Here is a 21,819-nt window from a genome sequence, read left to right on the forward strand (position 1 = left end):
GATACAGATTTACGGTTCAATATTGTACCGCACTGGTATGTTATTAAAGATGTTTATAGGTATGGTACTGATTCACAATACTGTATTTTCAGGTCGCATTATGAAAAACCTTCCATACCAGACCGTACTGCCACCCTTGCCTGTTTTATAAGAGCAGACATATTGTTTTGAGAGTTTGTAGTCATAGAAATAGAGAGCCAATGGAAGTTGTTCTTGCGAAGATTCATAACATGTAGTCATAATGTAGTTTCCTTCCAGTATAGAAAGTGAAGTCACTTCTGTGTCTCTGGATAATTTTGTTATGTTACATTTCATTCTAACATCCATGCAGTGGATTTCCTCTGATAGACATTCATTTTCCTTGTCTGAGAGATTTATTTTAAAAGAGATGCGTTATTCCTACTTGAAACATTATAATTGCCTCTGTGTAATGCAGGGTTTCATTTCTTGTTTATTGAGCTCGTTTTGATCAGCTGTAAGTGGTTTGAAAAACTGACGGATGTTCTCTGTGAAATAAATTCCTTGGAGGCTTTTCCGTTTTTCTTCATTGAAATTAATATTTATTTTCTTCTAATTAAACATAATTATTTGATAGCCAAAGTCACACAATTTTGCTGCTCTACTCTTCTGTGAACATTACCGAGCGGGAGTAAGAGTTGAAACCAATCTGATGAGGAGGGGGTATTTAAATTTAAAAAGTGCACCAGCATAGTTCAAACTAAATAAATAAACACATACATACGTATGTACAGAGCTGGTCTTTGTAAACTTGCTTGCTGTCTCATTTTTGTAATTAAAAAAACACTGTCATGTTATTATAATTAGATCAATAACAGGACATGCATATATAAATTATACTGCTGGGGTTCAGGGAGCATTTTGGCTTGGTATAATTTCTGCATATTTTTGCAATCTTGCTTGTTCTGCACCCAAGGGTTCATTTTTTTAATCACTCCATTGATAGATGACAAAAGCATTAGATAGTGTTGTGAGATGACAAAAAAAAAACCATGACATTTAACATAACATAAGAGAGAGTTTTCACCACCCTTAACTAAACAATTGACATATACTTGTATTTATTTAACTACAGGCTTTTGGGCATTTCATAATAAACACGAATTGACAATGACTGGATTCTTTTTTTAAATTAACTTGCATGTCCTTTGAAATCTTCATAGGTAGCTTCTGTTAACACAGTATAACGGGATTCTCACCTTCTTTCTGAAGATTAAAATTCTCAAAAACAAACAATAAAATGCAATTAGAAGGCAAACATTATTGAAGAAATTTGTTACAACACTAAGCTTTAAATCATGGTATCATAATTTAGTACTAGTAGTAATCCTAGTATTAAAATATCTGCCTCTGACCCTCGTAAGTCCCTCTCCTAGGTGGACTTTGAAAAGTCATAATTCCGACTGAGAAATATATTTTTTGTTTGTTTGTGTGTTTCTGTTAAATATGGATTTATATGGCGAAACGTAACCTGGAAATAGAAAATGTAAGTTTCTTAAGTTGCTAAAGATACCAAAAAAAAAATAAAAAATACATTTTACTTGGATTTTAACTTGATTTGGGAGAAAGAAAAAAATGTAATCACTAACAAACCATATCCTGCACCACTTTAGGGCTTGCCTGGTACTTCAATACTTTCATGCACTCTCCCATTAACTGTGCAGAATGCTGAAACAAAATGCAATAAAATAAAAGCTTCATGTTCCTCAGCGTTATGGGAGTCCTTGCTAGCTGCTGCTGTGCCTTTATTCTGCTTAAAAAACCTATTTCACCCTGTTCCTACCCACTTGGGCCTACATTTACATACTCCAATTCACTCAACAGTCTGTACGGCTACAGGAAACTTTACTTGGATCTGCAGGATGCTAATTATGCAGCTCTTTCAGGTGAACAACTTCAGAAGCAGCTCTTTCAGGCTGTGCTGGGGCTTACGGGAAGTGTCGGACCATAATAAGAAGAGCCCTGTTTCAGAGACACTTGGGATCTCTTATGCACTACAGTTGAGAAATTTTAAATCAAGATTCAATAACCGATTCACACTATAAGAGCTCTTCCTTATATCTAACCTGCCATTAGGTACTTGTGTGTATTTAATTTTAAATTGGCAGGGTGGTTGGAGTTTTAGACTTTGCTATCTTCCAGATAACTCAAAGCCTGTCTCTTCTAAAGTGTGACTTAAAACAAACTTGCATTCATAATGTGCAAGGCAGTAAGATGGAGGATTCTTCATTTAAAGAATATTATTGAAGTGTAAAGCAATTCAAGGCAGACCTGGAGGAGCCAGTCTCTCCAGCTGTCTTTCGTGTCCTACATACAGATGCATTGGAAATTGTCTCAAGGCATTTTACTGTATGATCTGACAACTGGCTCAGTCAAAATTAAATCTTAGGGCTGTCAATGACTTTGGAAACATTATTTGCCACACAAAGTTTCTTTTCACATTTTTGTTTTTCTAAAGTGATTGTTTCAACTATATATTGTCTTAATGTAAATATTTAACCAGTGTTTTATTTGCCAGTGTGAGTAGGATCCAATAATCACTGTACATCCAAATAAAATTATTCAAATTGTCATTTTATTTTCATTACAACACACAAGGAGAAGAACAAATAAAGAAGAAAACATCTTTCAGTATCTTTTATGAGTTCCTTTTCTTTCATATTTTTCTCTGAGATAACTGGTATTTGCCAGACACCAGATAAACAGACAGACTGAAAATAAAATACCCTGATGCTTGCTGAAAGCTCTCCTATAAATCATTTGCTTTCTTACCTATTTAAAATGGGTTCCAATATCTATCCCCCACAGGTATGCTGAATGCTTTTTAAGCCCCATTTTTTGCTTCTAGAATCAATAACTTTAGGGTGTCCATTGGGGATAGGGTATTAGAAAACCTTCTGAAGCAGTCTGCCATCAATTTGTATAAATATCCATTACATCCCATCTATTAAAGCTGTCTGGGGTGTATCAACTGTACTGGGTCCCCAGTGAATTGGGATTAACCGTAGGGTGTCTAGTGGCTAGGCTTTGCTAAAACCTCTGCACCTTTCTGACCTTGTACTTAACTTAGTGTTATAATGAACACATTTTGCACCCTTAGCACCCGCATTTGAGTGACCCTCCCAGCTCTGCTTTGAAAGCCACATCACCACTAATCATCTCACCCGCAAAAAAGGGTATCAACACCATTGTTAGGAGCAGTGAGTGACAGCAAGATCTACATCCCATTTAAAAGTTGTTGATAACTCTAATACGCCATCTGTAGTGTTGCACAGTTTTCTCCTCCAGCGCCCAGGTCTCCTCACTGGTCTAGTGGACTGGTGTCAGGGGAAGTCAGGTATAACTGGGAAAAATTGCACAGGAATAGAGTTATACGTTATTCATCACCTACCTAATTTTTGGGTGAGCAGCAATAATACCTTTAAGGACCAACAATAGGACAAACACATCACCCACTAACCTCTGACTGGACTCCTCACAGGTCTGTTGGACAATTGGACAGTTTCACTGTGTCTGGAGATTTGTGGCCATCAGTGTGTACCTTATGGCTGATTCCTTATGGAATCAGAGGTGAGCCACTAGTACTCTTAAACCAGGACAGGTGAGAAAATGTGTGGGATGATCCAGAGGTGCCCTGTCACATACACACTTTCTCCTTAGAGAAAATCGGCTGTGTATTTTATTATTTTTGTTCAGCAGTGCTGCCCACATAAGAAAAACAATCACAGCTCTGTCCTTTGCTTAGAGGAACGCCTTAGTGCATCTGAAATGATTCCTAGACTTGAATCTAATCTCAAATGACAGAAACAAATCTATGGAACTAATGCATTTCACAAAATGTCATGTGCTTTATCCCAAGATATGCCTCTGAAAATTCTGATTGACACAACCTGTTGCAGAACAGTATTCCCCCAAAATAGAGGACAGAAACATGACTGTATATATGTGGTTTAGCATTTTAAAATTACACTACACTGAATACACTGTTCAACGTAACTTTAAATGAGGAACTCAAGTGTAGCGATAAAATCATTTGCAATACCTGTAAAGATTTCACTGCTCAATAAATTGTTTAATATCTTGCCCATTCTGTTCTAACTATTTGAATAAAATACAATTTCTCATCCCGTTTTGGATGGTAGGAACTTACCTAGAATATCAAAACGTTATTTCATAATCCTGAGGTATCTGAGCTTTGACAAATGCTATGTAAAACATGCAACTATAACATTGCTTATTTTGACGTGAGCAGCAACATTAGAGGTTTCTAGTTAAATATTAAAGAGCTGTCTGATTTACCTTACGTGCTGTATGGAAAGTCATTCTTGTTCTCAGTATCCAGTAGCAACAGTCCTAATGTGTGTCTGTGCACATCAATGCTGTCTGTCCAAGCAGATTTCATGTGGACAGGGAGAAAGGTTATCTGTTTCACCTACTGTAAATCACAGACATACAGTCAAATCTGTAAATTTTTTGTACCCCTTGTGAAAAATGTGAACAGATCATCTCTTTATGTGATTGTACCTAACTGCTACTGCTTCTTAACATTACATACTATACAGCTTCCTTAACACTATGCCCATTGGTTTTGGTGATTACAATGCTCTCTGATTCTGTAAACATTATAATAGTGCATAACTATACGGCACACAAACATATTTCATACATAATTCCATAGTTTGTGTTATGTAATTTGTTAAACAGAAGTTTGATTGTCCATGATTGTCTGGAATACTGAACTGTATTGAGCTGCTGAAATATTGTGATGGATTGTGAGACCATGAATAAAACGTTTAGTTCTACGTCTGTTACAGGAGTGTGTGTGCCGGAGTCCAGGGCAACTGTGTTTGAGTCCCTGAGGTAGTGAGCAGCAGCTTCATAACTCTGTGCCATTCATCTGAAACAAACCATGCCTTCTCTTATTGTGTATACTGTACCATTCTATTACCGTAGCTGAGTCACAAATATATCCTTCATACTGGATTCACTACAGGCCTGCAATATAATTGAAGAGAGCTCTGTGTATACAAGGAATGTTAAAAGTAAAAATGGAGCTGAGAGTAAAAAATAATTTGCTTTTACAATGAACTGATCAAAGAAATAATGCCAGTTGTTGTGGGATGTTGTGCTTTAGGGATACAATCAGTGAATGCTGCTGGCATGCAAACAGAAGAGAAGATAATGTCAGACTATTTCCATAACAGAAATTATTGCAGTGCCTTATACACAATTGGTATCTTATAAACATTTGGTAGCTTGCTTTTCAAATTAGTTTAAGCTAATATGTCCCCTACGAAGTCATAATCTCATGGCTATTATTAATTTAACTAGTGCAGCCAATGTCACATACACACATGCAAGATTAAAAAAGACATAGATAGTCAGTGAGTTATTTTGCAGTTGTTACTTCATTTGAATTGACAAATAAACAGGGAGAGAGAGAGGCATAACTTTGCCCCTTCCCACTTATGGTACACTAGGAATAAATAGGATTAAATTATAGTCCATGTTATTGTTAGTTTTCTGTTCGGGTGATTTATTTTTTGTTAATTATCCTGGGGGTCTTTATTCAGTACGCTTTATTGACAAACCAGGTCGTTGCTGAACAAACATGAACAAGATATAGGATGTGTGAGATGCCGACACTTACATTCATATAGTTTGACAGAGATATTGGAAGGTGGCTAAACATACAGACACACAAGGCATTAAGCCGTATGGTTCAGGGCCACAGGCCATCCCAGAACCGGTTGACTGGGTTTCATTTACACAGTGAAACTGAGAACGCATGACTACATTTTAATTAGTTGACAGCTGAGGACATCTGCTTTACTGTAATGTTAACTAGGTGTTAGAAAAATGAAGTCAAGGATTGTTCAAATTCTATTATTGCTATACATATAATACAAATATTTGTATTTGTGTATTGTTATTATGTAAGTGTATTTTGAATAGTTAAACTAATACTTTAACTATTTTTGTATTCACTCAACAAACATCAACATCTCAAAATGAGGGAAGAGTTCAAAGCTGTGACAACTTCAACAGATTCACAAAATACACATTAATTATGATCTTGCTCATTGAAAACCCCCATAAGAGATCAACCAAAAGAAAAGACGCAATGGAAACATGAAAACACAATTTAAAACAGATGCTGTTTACTATCAGAAGATACAACATAAATAAATGCATAAATACACTAGAAGCTTAATTAAAAGTGTTATGTTTCAAAGATGTATACTGTGAAACTAGGCCAGAATTTTTTGGTGCAATTTAAGAATTGCCCTAAGACAACACGAGAGCGTGGAAGCTACATTAATAAAACAACACACAAGATATTATAAGGCAGTGTCATGGACCATTGAAATTAGTCTAGTAGGTACGCATTAACCTTCCAACACAACAGATATTTATCAACAAATCTTCAAGAGTCATTTCTGAGACTAAAGTCATCAGTTGTAAATGCATATTTATCTTTTCTAGCTTAATTTAGCTTTCCCCTAGTGGTCACATCTTTAATTCCAAATGGATATTAACAATGTTTAGACCAGTTCTGTATAGGAAAGTGGAGAAAACCATTTCCAACCTACGTTCCTGTAGCTTGGACCCATTGAAAAAGTGCCAGTCAATCTGCTTTATGCACATCTTCAGGAAGCTGTTCAAAACATTCAGTCTAGATTCCTCTCGGGACTTAGTACTGCATATCGTGTAATGATCTTCTGCAGCTTACAACATACTGCCCACCTGTGTCTGTGCTGATCTTTCTGCAGCCTTTGATACCTTAGATCATTACATTTAAATATACTATTTATTATGATATTGGTCTCTCTGGGAAGGTTTGGGACTTGTTTATTTCCTGCCTGCCAGACCATCAATTGTAAGATGTCAAAGAAGCTCAAATTAAAAATTGGGTCCTCTTAAGTCAGGTGTCCCCCAGGGCTCTGTTTAAGGTCCATTTTTATTCAGTATACATGCTGTGCTTCATGATATCATTAGAAAATACCATTTGATACACACATGCATACCATTTTGTGTTCAACCATTTTTAGTAATCTGGTTTAAATTCTACTAAAGAAGAAGTTGGTATATTGGTATTATTCTATTGCTATGTTAAGTTATTAAATAAATTGTATATCAACAACAGAGTTAGCATTCATATTTAAACAATGCTAATAATAACAGTTCCCTGGACTATATTCTGGATATTGTACTTAATGAACCGAAGAATAAACATGTAAAGTTAAAGAATGTACTGGAAGACCTTGATCTCTCTAAAGAACCACTGTTTTGGCTTCGCTTTGCATCAGCTAATGATTTTACATTTTAGTTATTCAACGTGTTAACCAGGGACATCCAGTTGAGGCTATCTGTCTCAAAAGCAGTTGCAATGCTAAAATGCTACAACCGTGAATTAATACAGTGTCAATCACTTTTTAATGAGGTTGCCCTATTGGGTCGTGTTCCTCTATACTAAAAGTTTCATTTCTTTTAAATAAGAATTTAGTAAGAACATACACTTTGACATTGTATTTCCTTCATAAAGTTTAAGTGTAATTATTCATATTCATAGGTTCTGTTTAATACACAGAGGTATGATATTAATAATTTAAAGATCATGATCAGATCATGTAACAGCATGGACTATTTGTTTAGCTGAGTTTTTGATGTACCTCAGGAAATGGGCCTCAGGAAAAGGTGAATACAAGAACTCAATGAACTTCAATTTACATCAGTTCATACCATATAGGGGTGTGAAATGGTTAAATTACAGCCTGTCAGGAGACACAGGCTAGCATGGAGAAAGAATTATCCATGGTAGAGAAAATGTGCTTTCTCCTAGCATATCTTACAGCATGCAGTAAATTCCTGGCTCAGATTGCCTCACAACTATTGTATGAAGATTTAAAAACATTAATTTCTCAATATTGATTACCTATTGTGAAACAATTTGATTATGTATTCCTACTAAACGTCAGGGAAATCCTATATTATGAACAGGGAAATCTTCCTCGGCAACAGGCAACAGCTAATCTAAGCAATCGTCAAAGACACACAAATATCTTCATATGTGTTCAGCCATATGGATAAAACCCAATCATTTTCCAAACTTTCTGAGAATTTAGCTAACCAGATGTCACACTTAGAAATTAATTGATTAAATATTGTTTTGTTTTTTGTTTTTCTGACCTCATTAATATGACCTGCAATTTAAACCTGCTGTCTCTGGAAATACAAATGCAGATTTAGCACCTTCTTGGCAGCTCTTACTCATTTGAATGTGTAAATAAAACATCAATGTCTTTGTGCTACTGAAATGTCTTGACTTATGAAACTAAACAAATTCAGCAGTTCCAATAATCAAGTCGATTGGTTGATGTTACCAGGTAACTGATTTTCAATATTAATAATTCAAGAGAGGAATATAAACATGTTGATATCTTTTTATTCTGGGAAAAGTATTGCAAAGAGTAAATTGAGTTCACTTTCAGATTCCCTATTTGGCTATTTCTTGTTTTCCACAGAAGTGATATTGTATTATTAACCATATGAAGCTTATTTTATTAATATGAGATCACTTTGGCCTAGTTAAATCAAAACATTGAACCATTCGCCAGTCAGAAAGAACAGTCTGAAGCCTTGATGCATGTTTCCACTTTGTACCAGAGGGAAGCTTCTGAAAAGAAATCTTAGGGACTCTTTTTTGTGGAGCTTTAAATATAATTACTTGCAAGCATTGACAGCCCTCCAGGATTGTGCAAGAATCTCCAGGAACTAGAGGTTAATCTCAAGGACACTGCTGGGAGCACCCCAGAATAACAACCATGCAGAGGCGAAAATCTTTAGTAACTGTTGAAGAGTGATTTGGATAAACTGTTATTTGACTCTTGGTAGTTTCAAACAGAGAAACAGAGGGAGTAAAACTGTACCTTCTGAACATTGTATTAGTGTTATTTACAGTTTAAATTGAAGGCAATTGAGTTTGAGTGTGGTAAAATTATTATATGAAACTTAACCCCACCATAATGTCAACAGTACAATTGTTTCAGTTGTGTGTACAGTTAATGTTGTACAAAACCACACAGTTTATGTATTAATCACTATGCAAAATAATATTATTTTGTTTGCAGATCTAGCATGTATTTTTTCATTCAATAAGCAGAAGAGAAATAGTGTTTTGTTTGTTTTTCATTTGGTTTCCCCCACAGACAACCAGGCTTAGTATTTGAGGCTGCTATGTTACTTTATGTTTGTGTCTAGGAAGGCTCAGAGTTTACGCATTGTACCTGTGTGGATGAATATGCTTTGTTTAATACCAGACTGAAGGATTCGTTTCAGATCTAAAGGGATATTAATGTTGCTGTTCTAAAAGGTCATATTTATGTGTGCTTGCTTACAGGGCAGAATATTGATGATTATTTGTAATCTTCACGATAAATTGCCTTTACTGAAAGTTATATGAATGGTGCCCTTACACTGTGGTCTGTGCATTGCTCCTTAAACCAGAATTATATGAAAATACACATTGATAAAAAATCTTGATTCCTAGCAAAATCTGAGAAATATATTGTAAATTAGTTTTTGGAAGATACTGATTATGCAAACATTTATGTCCATCACCTGGTAATATACATGTTTTTCTCCTGTATTTTCAATATTATATATAAGAGCAAACAGAATTTGTATGGAAATTGACTTCCCTGGATATAAATCCTGCCTCATTAGTTTACATTGGTTTGCCTGGGAATTTTAGATGGGTTTTAATCCTTTGTTTGAGTTTCCATTGATGGACCTCTGCTAGATAGAAGTCAAGTGTGAATGTCTGTCTTACCTTCAAGCATTTCCTTACAATAATCTTTTTTTTTTCCTTTTAATGTGATTTTCCAGTCTCTGTGATTTCTAAATAAAACAATCCCACATTGTAAATTATCAAATAATTGGAATAACTGGTGGAACTGTTTTCACATTTTAAATTCCTCTCTATTCATGTGGTTATTAAATGGGAAATTGGATAGCTGATGGAGTATGTCCACACTGGGCAATCTGTGTTGATCCCAGCATCTGTGTTTTAATGGTGTGAAATTATTTCTTACTCCTTTGGAAATACATATTAAGAAATATACATGCAGATTCTTCCAAATACATCCTTACCCTATATTAGAATATGCAGAGGTATAGCAAGTATTTGATATCATAAATATATTGAAATGTTGGAAAACATATTAATATTAATACTCTCTTAAATATATTTTTTTTCTTCAAATGTATTCCTACTCTTTAAACGTGTTGTAAATAAATCCTTGTAAATATAGTACTGCATTACTTTTCTGGTGATAAAGTAGTAGAAGTAGTAGAAGTTTCTGGAAGTCACCTTGAAAGCAACTGTGTGTAAAAGGATGGTTCGGACAGATGCAATAACTACATAAATGACAAAATACTGAATTGTTTTCATTATCCATTGTTTATGCTTGATCATTTTAAGTCCTTTAAAGTTGTGGAAACAGAATATAAGTTTTTGTTCGTACAATGTCCACATGATTATTCCACTATCAACAGTATCCATATTATATGCAGCGCATGACAAGTCCATGTGTTTACAAAACTGCAACAAAACCACATACACTGGGATCATTGACATCATTCCTCTGGTGGACATACTATCCCAGTTATGTTAGAATCTTTTTGCTTTGGTCAAGGCGGTTTCTGGAGAAGGATATGAACCATAGATTCTGGACCTGTTCAGGAAGGTCTCCTCAAGAAACTTGTCAAACACTGGATAGACAATCACTGGTTTGCTCCATCACTGATTTCTGAGCTATGATGCTTTGGTTGAGATCCCACACTGATCCCAGCTCATAGTGAAGATGATGAGAGCACAGCCCTGCAGTCACAGAACGGACAATTCACTAATGCAATCCTTTTTCAGATACTGTATAAATGTTACATGCAGTTACAAGCCAAAGGGTGTAGGTTAAGTGTCCATATGCCACTGTTTCCAGGATACCGTATACTGTATCTGTTATGTACCCTCTGCCACTAACACATACACGTCCATTCAAACACATTCACTGTTTTATATTCCAGACAAAACATCAAAGCAGTCACCTGTTTTCAGTGAAGTGTTTTTATTTTCGTTGTTGTTGTCTTGTTTGTTTGTTGCTGTTTTGTGTGGTGCAGTGCACATACTAATAACATTATATTCCTTGCATAACTACAACAGAGGATATAACATTAGGACAAATCATTTTTACATGTCCTCTGGTTTCAGTAATTGAAAATGTATGTCTGTGCTGATGAAATCATGCATAATGCAAAACATAGAATGAGATTTCAAGGGTAAGTAATGGTTCCATCTCGGCAGTATTGTTTACTTATGGTGATTGATTATTCACTGCTTAAAACCAGTATATTAATTTTACTGTGCAAAATATGTTTTCAGGATTTTTTAGAAAATGTATTTTAACTCGTAAGAATACTGTAGCTATAGGAAAATGTATATATTCAGTGAAGTCTGTACATTGATTCAGAAACCATCGGTCATTCTGAATAGACTTGAATGAGTATCCTATTAAAGTGTCCGTTTGAAAGGAAACATCAGTAATTGAAAGATTTGAATAAACAGAGATAAATTAATACTTGTACCTGTTTGTAACAAATTAATGTTCTTGGTTTTAAACTCATAAAACAACTTCCACAGCACTATGTTACCATACATTATAGATTACAGATTATACAGACATTTAAACAGATAGACATACATATCCACAAATAATTGTATAGGTTGAAAAACCAAAAAAAAGCTAATTTAATGGTCTGTTCAGCAGGTTAAACTCTTACATCAGCAGGAGCTGTAACACACACAATAGGGTGTTAGATTAAGGGAGAACAGATATTGGCATGTTTACAAGAGGAAGACTTATTGACCATCTTAGGTGTGAGAAATCCCATAGAGAAACCGCAAGGTTTTTTCCATACATTATTAATGTCACCTATCAACTTACAATTGTTATAAAGAAAGAAGAAACTTCTAAAGTAAGATGCAAATGGTACAAATAACACAGCCAGTCAAAATATATTTAATGGAAAGGCATAAGAGCTTTCTAAAATGAAAGTTGTAGGACAGGAGTGTGGTGATGTTTGCCATATTGATTTGTTTTCAGACGCTTTCAGGTTTTGGTAATACATCATCAGTTGTCAACAGAAATATGAATGCAATATACCTGATGAAATTTGGTTTTCAGTGCACTTGAACATCTGTAAAGTTAAGTCTTAAGACAGACAATTCAATCTAAGTGATGGCAATCAACAGTTAATTCCTACAGAAGATGTCCTCTTCCCAGAGCAATATATATATATATATATATATATAATTTGTACTTTGACATTAAATAGCTGAGTGTGTGAGAAGGAAAAGGTCATTAGCAGTCAAACATATGACCCATGCCAGAAACAAGAGGGGACATCTCATTGACAGGGATGATATATTACATAATCATGGCCCTATTTTCTCAATTTTTGATGAAAAGGGAATTTACCTACATTTTGTAAGGTGAAGCAGTTTCTTCATAGTGGACTATCTATTGTTACAATAATGCTGAGGGGGTGGTGTCCTGACACTGAGAATTGCACTACTGTGTGCAGTCCTTTTGTATTTAGCCCTTTCTTCACCTACACATAGTATTGAAAGAATTAAACATTTTCACCATCTCTAACTGTTCATATTCTCCTGCTGGGGCTTAGAAGTTTAAACACTGTTTTCTTTGTCCATAATAGGAGCCATTGGTATATCAAGCAATCTGTACACTTCAATTTCCATTGCATTGTTTTGCTACTAACCTCAGTTCCCTGAGTATGTGCACCTCTGATTAATAAATATGTATTCATTTATTTATTTATGAACATACTGTCTTTTCTCTTTGATTGTATTTTACTGTTCAATCTGCATTGACTAGAATTGGGTTTGTTCATTAAAGTTCACATTTTTGAGTCTTTGGAACAAGGGTTTAGTTCTTTAAGAGAGGTGTCTTTTCACAGGCAGGCAGATTTATTTTTATTTTTATTTATTTTTAAGGAAATAACATGCTACAAGGCAAATTGCCATTTCAATTTTAATTTTTTGGTTCAAGTCCCTTGAATCTAAACAACACTAAACTGCCACAAGACAATTAATCCTAATTTACTTATTGTATTTGACATTTCCCTGCAAGCACTTCTATGTGCCTATGTGTCAGTGGTACAAGTCTTATTACAAAATGTAATTATGTCTCCTACTTTTAAAAAAATGTTTGTTTATGTGAAAAAGGGTTTTCTAAGCAAAAACAGCAACTAACAAACTACCGACAGATTACTTTATTTCATATATTGGATTATGTTATAATAACTAATAATAAAGGAAGATGCCATTGAAAAGTATAATTTAAACATATTTGGGCACCTGGATTAGATGTGTATAAAGGAATTAAAAATGCTAAATATCTTCCTAAATTCAGATTCATATATGTAATAAAGTGTGTGTAACTCTTTATTATTATTATTATTATTATTATTATTATTATTATTATTATTATTATTATTATTTTCTATGTGTTGTTTGTGTATCTACTGAAAAAAACTATCAACCGCTAACAGCAAAAAAATAAAACTGTGTATAACTCAATGTACAAGGTCACCCAGAAAAGAAAGCCACCCTTTTATTCCCGTGGGAATGACTTTGTTTTAGAATGTGGGGCGTGCTAGGTGTCACTCCTGTGTCTGTTCAATATAGTGCAGACAATATAGCTAGGTATTGTATTCAAACAATTAGAAAAGCAAAGCACATACCTAAGAGTACATGGAGAATATGTAGAAATTGGCCACCTACAGAACACAGTGTTCCTGTTTGAGGATATATTAAAAAAATAATATAGATGTTGAGGATAAATTTAGAGACTTTATCATCTGTTTTATAAAGCTTGCGATACAATTCTATGTTCAGTAACTAAATCTCTCTGACTTGAAGAGTGTTAATCAGTTTTTAAGGGAGGATCAAACATAAATCTTCAAGAGTATGTATGGCCTTTACAAAGACTAAGCTGTATATAACTTTAAAGATAGCCTTTATAATGGACGAAAATGGCATGCATGTGAGTATATTAAATTATATTTATTTACATATGCTGGCATATTTATATTTACTTTGCTTACTTCCTGGTTTATATGGGATAATAAAACTTGGAATAATTGATCCAGTCATGATGCTGAGGTACCGTTAAGAACAGGCTGGAAAAGGTGTCGACGATAATCCCAGAGACGCTTTCTGGAGCTTGTGTTTACGTCATCGCTAAAGAATAATCCAGTTAACGCGATACATTTAAAAATAGCCAAATATTAATGCGAATGTCTTTCACGGTACACATTGATGAAATGGCTTCATTTTTTATACACACCGATAAGGTGGCCAATATGTACGGCAATACTTTTTTGCCTCCACTTGAGAACTGTAGAGAAATATATACAACTATCAAAGTTGGAAATAAATGCTTAAGCCTGTGTCAGTAAACCAGGCTGTAGGCACTGTGAGACCCTTTGTTAATGGGATGCTTCCTGAGGTGCTTCAAGATTATCTGTGATCCTACTGAGTGTGTGAAGGGCAGATGCCATGTTATGATCACTAAGCATCTTTTGATCTTCACCGCTGTTGGCATCCACACACAATCACTTCAGGGTTGTTATTAGGTTGGGGGAGATTTTAATTGCTCAGAAAGTTTATTTATCCAGAATTTCCAGATGTGAAAACACAGTCAGTTGTTACCAATTAACCTTCTCCGTCTCTCAGTAAAGTTGCCTGTGACTGTAGTTAATGTACTTCCAAATTAAAAAGCATTATCTCTTGCTGAAGGGGTTTACGAAATAAGCATTTATCCCACGGTTCAGACCCAAGGCTGAGTCAAACATATTTTGGAGGTACTTAACAATGATAAAGGCAAAAGGGGGAAAAGCTGCATCCTGAATAGCTAACGCCGAGCTGTTTCTTCTGAACTGTTTTTGTCAGGATTAGCAACAAATACGAGTGCCTTTCAAATTGATATGTAAATGTATTTTCTCATCTGAGGAAGAAATAAATACTGCAGTGACATTGGCATTCAAATCCATCTGCATAGCAAATGCTTTTCATAGAAAGAAGTGGATTGATTACATTCAGCAAGTTGCTTCATCCACTTATGTTCAGGTTTTTCAGCGATTAGCCCATTTGTGTCCAAAATAATAAATATGTCTTTCAGTTCAGGATTGTATTAAGCAGCCTATATCAGACAATACCAATAACGAATCCCGGATAAGACATTAAATGCTGTAAGCATTAAAAACATCCATCCAGAATTCGTCTAGGGTTCTAGAGCATATTGTCACACATCCAATAAGAACATAAGAAAGTTTACAAATGAGAGGAGGCCATTCGCCCCATCATGCTCGTTTGGTGTCCATTAATAACTGAGTGATCCAAGGATCCCTAGTCTGACTTTAAATGTTCCCAAACTTTATGCTTCAACCACATCACTGGGGAGTTTGTTCCAGATTGTGACGACTCTCTGTGTGAAGAAGTGTCTCCTGTTTTCCATTTTGAATGCCTTGAAGCCCAATTTCCATTTGTGTCCCCGGGTGTGTGTGTCCCTGCTGATCTGGAAAAGCTCCTCTGGTTTGATGTGGTCAATGCCTTTCATGATTTTGTTCCAGGGTGAAGAGGTTCAGTTCCCTCAGTCTCTCAGTAGGACATTCCTTTCAGACCTGGAATAAGTCTGGTTGCTCTCCTCTGAACTGCCTCTAGAGCAGCGATATCTTTCTGGAAGTGTGGAGCCCAGAACTGCACACAGTATCCAGATGAGCTCTAACTAGTGCATTGTACAGTCTGAACATCACTGCCCTTGTTCTCAATTCTACACTTTTGACTATATACCCTAACATTGTGTTTGCCTTTTTTATTGCTTCCCCACATTGTTTGGATGGAGAAAGTGAGGAGTCCACGTAGACTCCTAGATCTTTCTCATGTGTTACTTCATCTAGTTCTATTCCTCCCATAGTGTAATTATAGTGGACATTTTTGATACCTGCATGTAATACCTTGCACTTGTCCACATTGAATTTCATCTGCCAGGTGTCGGCCCACAACTGAATATTATCTAAGTCCCTTTGAATAGCCTGTGCTGCCAAGATTGTATCTGCTGAGCCACCTATTTTAGTATCATCTGCAAATTTGACAAGTTTTCTAACTATCCCAGAGTCCAGATTAAATGCCTATGCAATAAAGCACTACATAATAAGGTATATAGTGAAACAAAACACAGTACAATACATGAATAGGCAAGGCCCAGAGTGGTAGAGATAGATAGTTATGGAAGAGTGTGAAGCAGAGGGGCTATAGTGTCAAAAGGAGGTAAAAAATGAGAGAAAGAGGAAAAGTTCACGTCGAAATTGAATAGCTAAACCAACAGATAACAAAAAAGGGACGTTTTGTAAGGGGAGAGAATTTCTATCACACTGGGGTAAAGAAGTGTTGGCAGACAGAGGGGATAGGAAACTGGATGCAGAAAAGTGTCAGAATTGAAACAGGAGACAGCCACTACCTCCCACTCGGCCCCCGGAGGAATGGAAATATGCAGGGCCAAGAAAGGGCGGGGTTAGTGATAGCATTGTGTGGGGAAATCAAGGTTTCTGTGAAAGATAGAAAGTCAATAGAGAGGGATGAGAGGTGTAAGCAGAAGTGAAGTCTGCTTTGTTTGTGTCAGGTGAAGAAGGCACCAGAGGTGGCAGCTAAAGAGATTGGGCGAGTACAGCTGAAATCGAGAGTGAGAGGTGGATAAGGATGGTGAGAGAGAGGGAGGGAGAGAAACATGTGACTTTTAAATAATAGTTTAACTATAAGAAGTAAAGTAGAAACAGAATTTGATGTTTTTGGAAATAATGATGCTTAGTCCTCCACATCAGATAAAAACATTACTGGATTTTAGTATGCAACAAGCTTTATTTATCTCAACTTTTCTTGTAATCAATTTAATTTGTTTCTACTGCTTCACATGTTACTGGAAATATTATTGTACAGTGCCTTGAGGTACTAGCTACACGAGTAATTTGTTTTGAAAAAATTAAGAACTATTAAAAGGTCATGAAGGTTGTAATTCCCAAAGGTTATTAATAAATGTAATGCTGGCTTTTGCTACACGTGTGTATTTGCCTTTTGCTTTTGCATTTTAAATGAAAAAAACATTTTTTGTGCACAAAGCATTTTTATTCATATTAATAAAATATTACATGAACACCATTTCAAAACATGAACAGAAACAAACCTGTTCATGCTTTGAGATGGTGCTTTTCTCATTATCTAATTATAGAACACACTGAACAAATTATTGTAATTGTTTCATTACAAGTGATGTTTGAGTTTTAAATGGATTGTTTTCTTTTTCTTTTATAGGATGAAAAGAATCAGGTCCTGATTACAAATGCTTGGTTACAATTGGTAAGGCTTATCTTTTATTATTATAGTTAATTTGCATGTATTGTAGCCCTCTCATTTAGACATATAAAACTTAATACAATTGCCGTATTTCCATAACCTGTGGTAAACATTGTTCTATGAGATTAGCTAAAAGCCACATATTGAATAGTCAGTAACCCATCAAGTTTGAAGTAACTGTTAATTTTTATCTATGAAACCTACTAATTTTCTATAAATCCCCAAAGCTCTTGAAACTGGTATATGAATTAAAATACATAATACACAAATAAAAAGGCATAACAGATATATACTTGATTTGAGTACCTCTAGCAGTATTTTAATATGGTAGCTTGGTTTTCTAACACTTTAAATAATGTAAGACACACATACAAATCAACAGATTGTTATTGCCAAGTAAGAATAAACTCAGAATAAAAAAATAATGGAAGCCGATGGTGGAAATGTCATCACTGCCCAGGGAAGAAAGCAAATAAAGGGTTAACAGTTTTTGTTAGTTTTTATTATGTTAAACTGTTTCTATTTCTTCTTGAGAAAAAAACAAACAACCAAAGACATATGCATAGCTTGTTGTCTCTGCGTTGCTCTGTAATTTACCACTGTTTTCTTTTTATGGGACTGTCCTGCAGAGGGAAAGAGAACACACACTGTTGATAAGAGCACTTTTATTGCAAGTAACCTAGATAGCTGATTAAAAGAGTCACTTTTGAAATGTTGAAATTGATCAGCTTATATTATCAAAAAATGTGATTATGAATGTGTGCTTGTATATATTTATTTATTTATATTTTTTGCTACAATTCCAGCTTTTGCTTGTTTAATGGTTTTGATGAATTGGACTCTAGTTTTACCAAAATATACATGAACAGTCTTTTATCACAGTAATCGTTTTTGACTACCCAGCATTCTGACGCTACTGTAAAACATTTTTTTAGCTTCTGTCAGCGTTAAATTGACTAAGATCACTCTAGGTTCACAGTGTTGCTCTGGGACTGTTAAAGGATTGGTTAAATATTAAACTGACCCCATTATAAATTTGGCTGTTCTTATTTTTGGCTTGGAAAGGTATTGCAAAGGCAGCAGGATATTTAAAAAAAAATATACCATATATTTGATGTTTTCCTCTGTGAAACAGCAGCAGAAAATTGAGAATTGTGGCATAATGTGCAGCACATCCGCTCATTGCCTGTCCATGCAAGTGGAGGGAAAGGTGTCATATACAACTGAACACACAGGCTTTATTCTTAACCTGATGTGTTTCTGATGGGAGACTTGTGAGAGCCTGGGTTAAAAGGATGACATCTCTCTCTATGTTTCAGCATTTTCACTACCTTGTATCCATGACATGGAGCTCAGATCAGCCCAGTGAATGTCCAATCCCATTGTGCTATCACCGCCATTTGTCTTTCAGAGACCAGAGTGCCGTCCCAGTACACATTGGAAATTGCTTCAAAGACTATACCATAACTCACCAGGGAATACTCTGAAACTAACGTAGCATAGTCCCCAATTGGTGTGCATTTATAGAACACTATTCTCAGTCACCACACTCCCATGAAGAAAGTCTTTCAGAAAGGCCTGTCTCCATCAGACCAATTTATTGCAAAAATGTCCTCTTTGCACTGATTTTTCATAATAACACACATTTTCCTTAAAATCACATACTCATTTATACCGGTTCAGAGAATTATGAGTTCTGTATATCAGGAACAGGTGAAATGATTTTAAGGTTTCATAGTGCACCCTTAGTAACCTCTCAGAGCTTTCAAATGTTGATTTATGTGTTTAATATTTGAAATAAACATATTCAATATATATAAATAGTAAAATAAAATATATTACTAGCTGAGATTAATGTGGTAGCTTACTGTAATAAGTTTACGACGCAGGGATTTATTTGTTTATGAGAGTACACAGTTCTTCATTTTTTAAACAGATACATTTATAAAACAAGTATATCATATTATGAAACAGTGGTGTGCCATGATCATTAAAAAGGCATGCATTCAGGGGATTGTCCGACGTGAGCCCTGTGTCATCAACTGACAGATATGATTTGATGGAGTTGATACCTCACAAAAAACACTACATTGAATTGATTAAATGCTTGCTATATTTTCAGTATGTGCCATTTTCTGTGTCTGGTGAACTGACACAGGTGACTGCGTGTGTCATGATTAGAATAATATAGTGGATTTCATGAATAATGCATTGCATTTACATTAAGCAAGTTGCTTGATCCATATAACCTTGCATATCTGTCTAATAACATGTTTACTTAACAAGCATATGCTTACAGAGAATGTCTCAACTTAAGATTAAAAGAAATGCATCATTGACCTCCTTTTAGGTGATATCAGTAGGTTTACTTTTTTAAAGGAATGATCCCATGAATGTATGCCTTCTTACCTATCACAGCATGCCACTGACTAATACCTAATATTCCTATTTAATTTAATTTATTGTGTATTGTGTAATAAAGTTTTTATTTTATTTATTTTATTTGGAGTGGGAACACAGGGTTCTGACTCAGGCAGTGGTTGCTTTATTTAGGAGAAACTGAAACAGCAACAACATCCAGACATTTTAGTATTCTGAGAAACCAAATAAAATAACAATCAGGTGCATTAAATTCACAAATTAGTAGCTGTAAAACATGATGATGCACACTGAACACATATTAAAGGTCACATTGCACAGAAGAGAATTGGTGAAGCAAAACATACCCAAATGTACAATGTCTCCAGTGAATGTAGAATAAACACAGATGGAGTCGGCAGCAGAAGAATTTGGTTATAGTGGTTAAAACATGTGAAAAGAACAAGAAGGGAATTACAGAGCATTCATTTAACAAAGCCAAACAGGCAGGCTTCGATATCAACACAGAATCTCTTTTCAATCTTCTTCAGCTGGGGAAATTACTTTAACACGTCTGGTTTGTTCTGTTGTTTCTGCAGTGCACAGAAAGGAAATTCTGCCCTTTGACTTTCTGAAATTATATTATTTTTTGTGTTGTTTTTCTGTACTCCAAAGAGCCTGCTAGATAGGGATAACCAATATGTCTTCAGACAATAAGTCTGTTCAAATCATCTTGTTTGAATATGGAGTGAAAATTGTATTGAGTCTGATTATTAATGTATTTATGTCATTGATTGTTTCCCATACCAGGTAGTGATGTATATACAATTTTATACACTTTGTGTTTCTGATTAGGCATTCAGATAAGGCAAAAATGTAAAAGGCATAATTTATACAGAAACTGATCTTCTGTAGCTTTGTGGCAAAAAGTTATGTGATCTGATCAAACAAAAATTTAACATTTTTGCTTAAATGCAAAGCATTATATTTGTCACAAACCCAACACAGCGCATCAAACAAACAACACCATCCTTACTGTGATGCATGGTGATGGTAACATCATGGTATGGGGATGTTTCTCATTGGCTGGGACTCGGGCAGGATAGAAGGTGGAATGAATGGAGCAAAGTATAGAAAACTTGGTAACACTGTATAATAAGGTTCTTCTTACTGGTCTTCTTAGTGTTATTAATTGTTTATAAATGTTTAGTATGTAATTCATATATATTGTATAAAGCATTGATAATTCATTGTAAATTAGTTATAACTCAGTTATAGCAATTGATTGAATGGTCACAAAGTCGGGTAGCAGGTAGCTAAAAAGTGTCAATTTTTCAAATTATATATGAACAGGTTATAAAGCAAATTTCACTACTGCTTTGACACATTCGTAATACATTTTGCAATTTTTCATTATGAATAATTTATAAGAGGGACACTTTTTAGCCATTCCATGTATTGATATAACTGAGTTATAACTAATGCATAAGGCATTATCCGTGCTTTATAAAGTATATATATTAATATTTGATTAAACTTTTATTAATAAAGAACACATTAATAAGCAGCACCTGCTGCTCTCTGCAAGAAAGCGGCAACTGGGACTGAAGTTCACCATTCAGCATGACATTGACCCAAAGTACACAGTCAAAACTACACTGTAGTGGCTAAGCAACAAAAGGTAAATGTCCTTGAGTGTCCTCGTCAGAGCCCCAGCCTAAATCCAATCAGAAATTTGTGGCATGACTTGAAGATTACTGTCCCCAAGGAGCTTGACCGAGCTTGAACAGTTTTGTAAAGAAGAATGGTGAAATATTGACAAATCTAGGTGTGCAAATTGTTTTACTTTTTAACCTTTTTTCCCCTTAACAGTGTGGAATATGGTTTGTAAATAAATGGAAATTATCCTCATTTAAATCCATGAAACAGTTCAAGGGGGTGTAGACTTTCTATTC

General features: G+C 35.0%; 1 protein-coding gene across 1 annotated transcript in view; it reads left to right on the forward strand.

The window, feature by feature from the left end:
* chrna8 (cholinergic receptor, nicotinic, alpha 8) overlaps positions 1 to 21,819 on the forward strand; it is an 89,169-nt gene that overhangs the window by 31,914 nt on the left and 35,436 nt on the right. Inside the window, exon 3 of the mRNA XM_066720586.1 lies at positions 17,465 to 17,509. Within this exon, the coding sequence (XP_066576683.1) occupies positions 17,465 to 17,509 (45 nt within the window). The remainder of the gene's footprint in view (positions 1 to 17,464; positions 17,510 to 21,819) is intronic.

The sequence above is a fragment of the Amia ocellicauda genome, chromosome 13 (genome assembly GCF_036373705.1).
Source record: "Amia ocellicauda isolate fAmiCal2 chromosome 13, fAmiCal2.hap1, whole genome shotgun sequence".
NCBI lineage: Eukaryota > Metazoa > Chordata > Actinopteri > Amiiformes > Amiidae > Amia > Amia ocellicauda.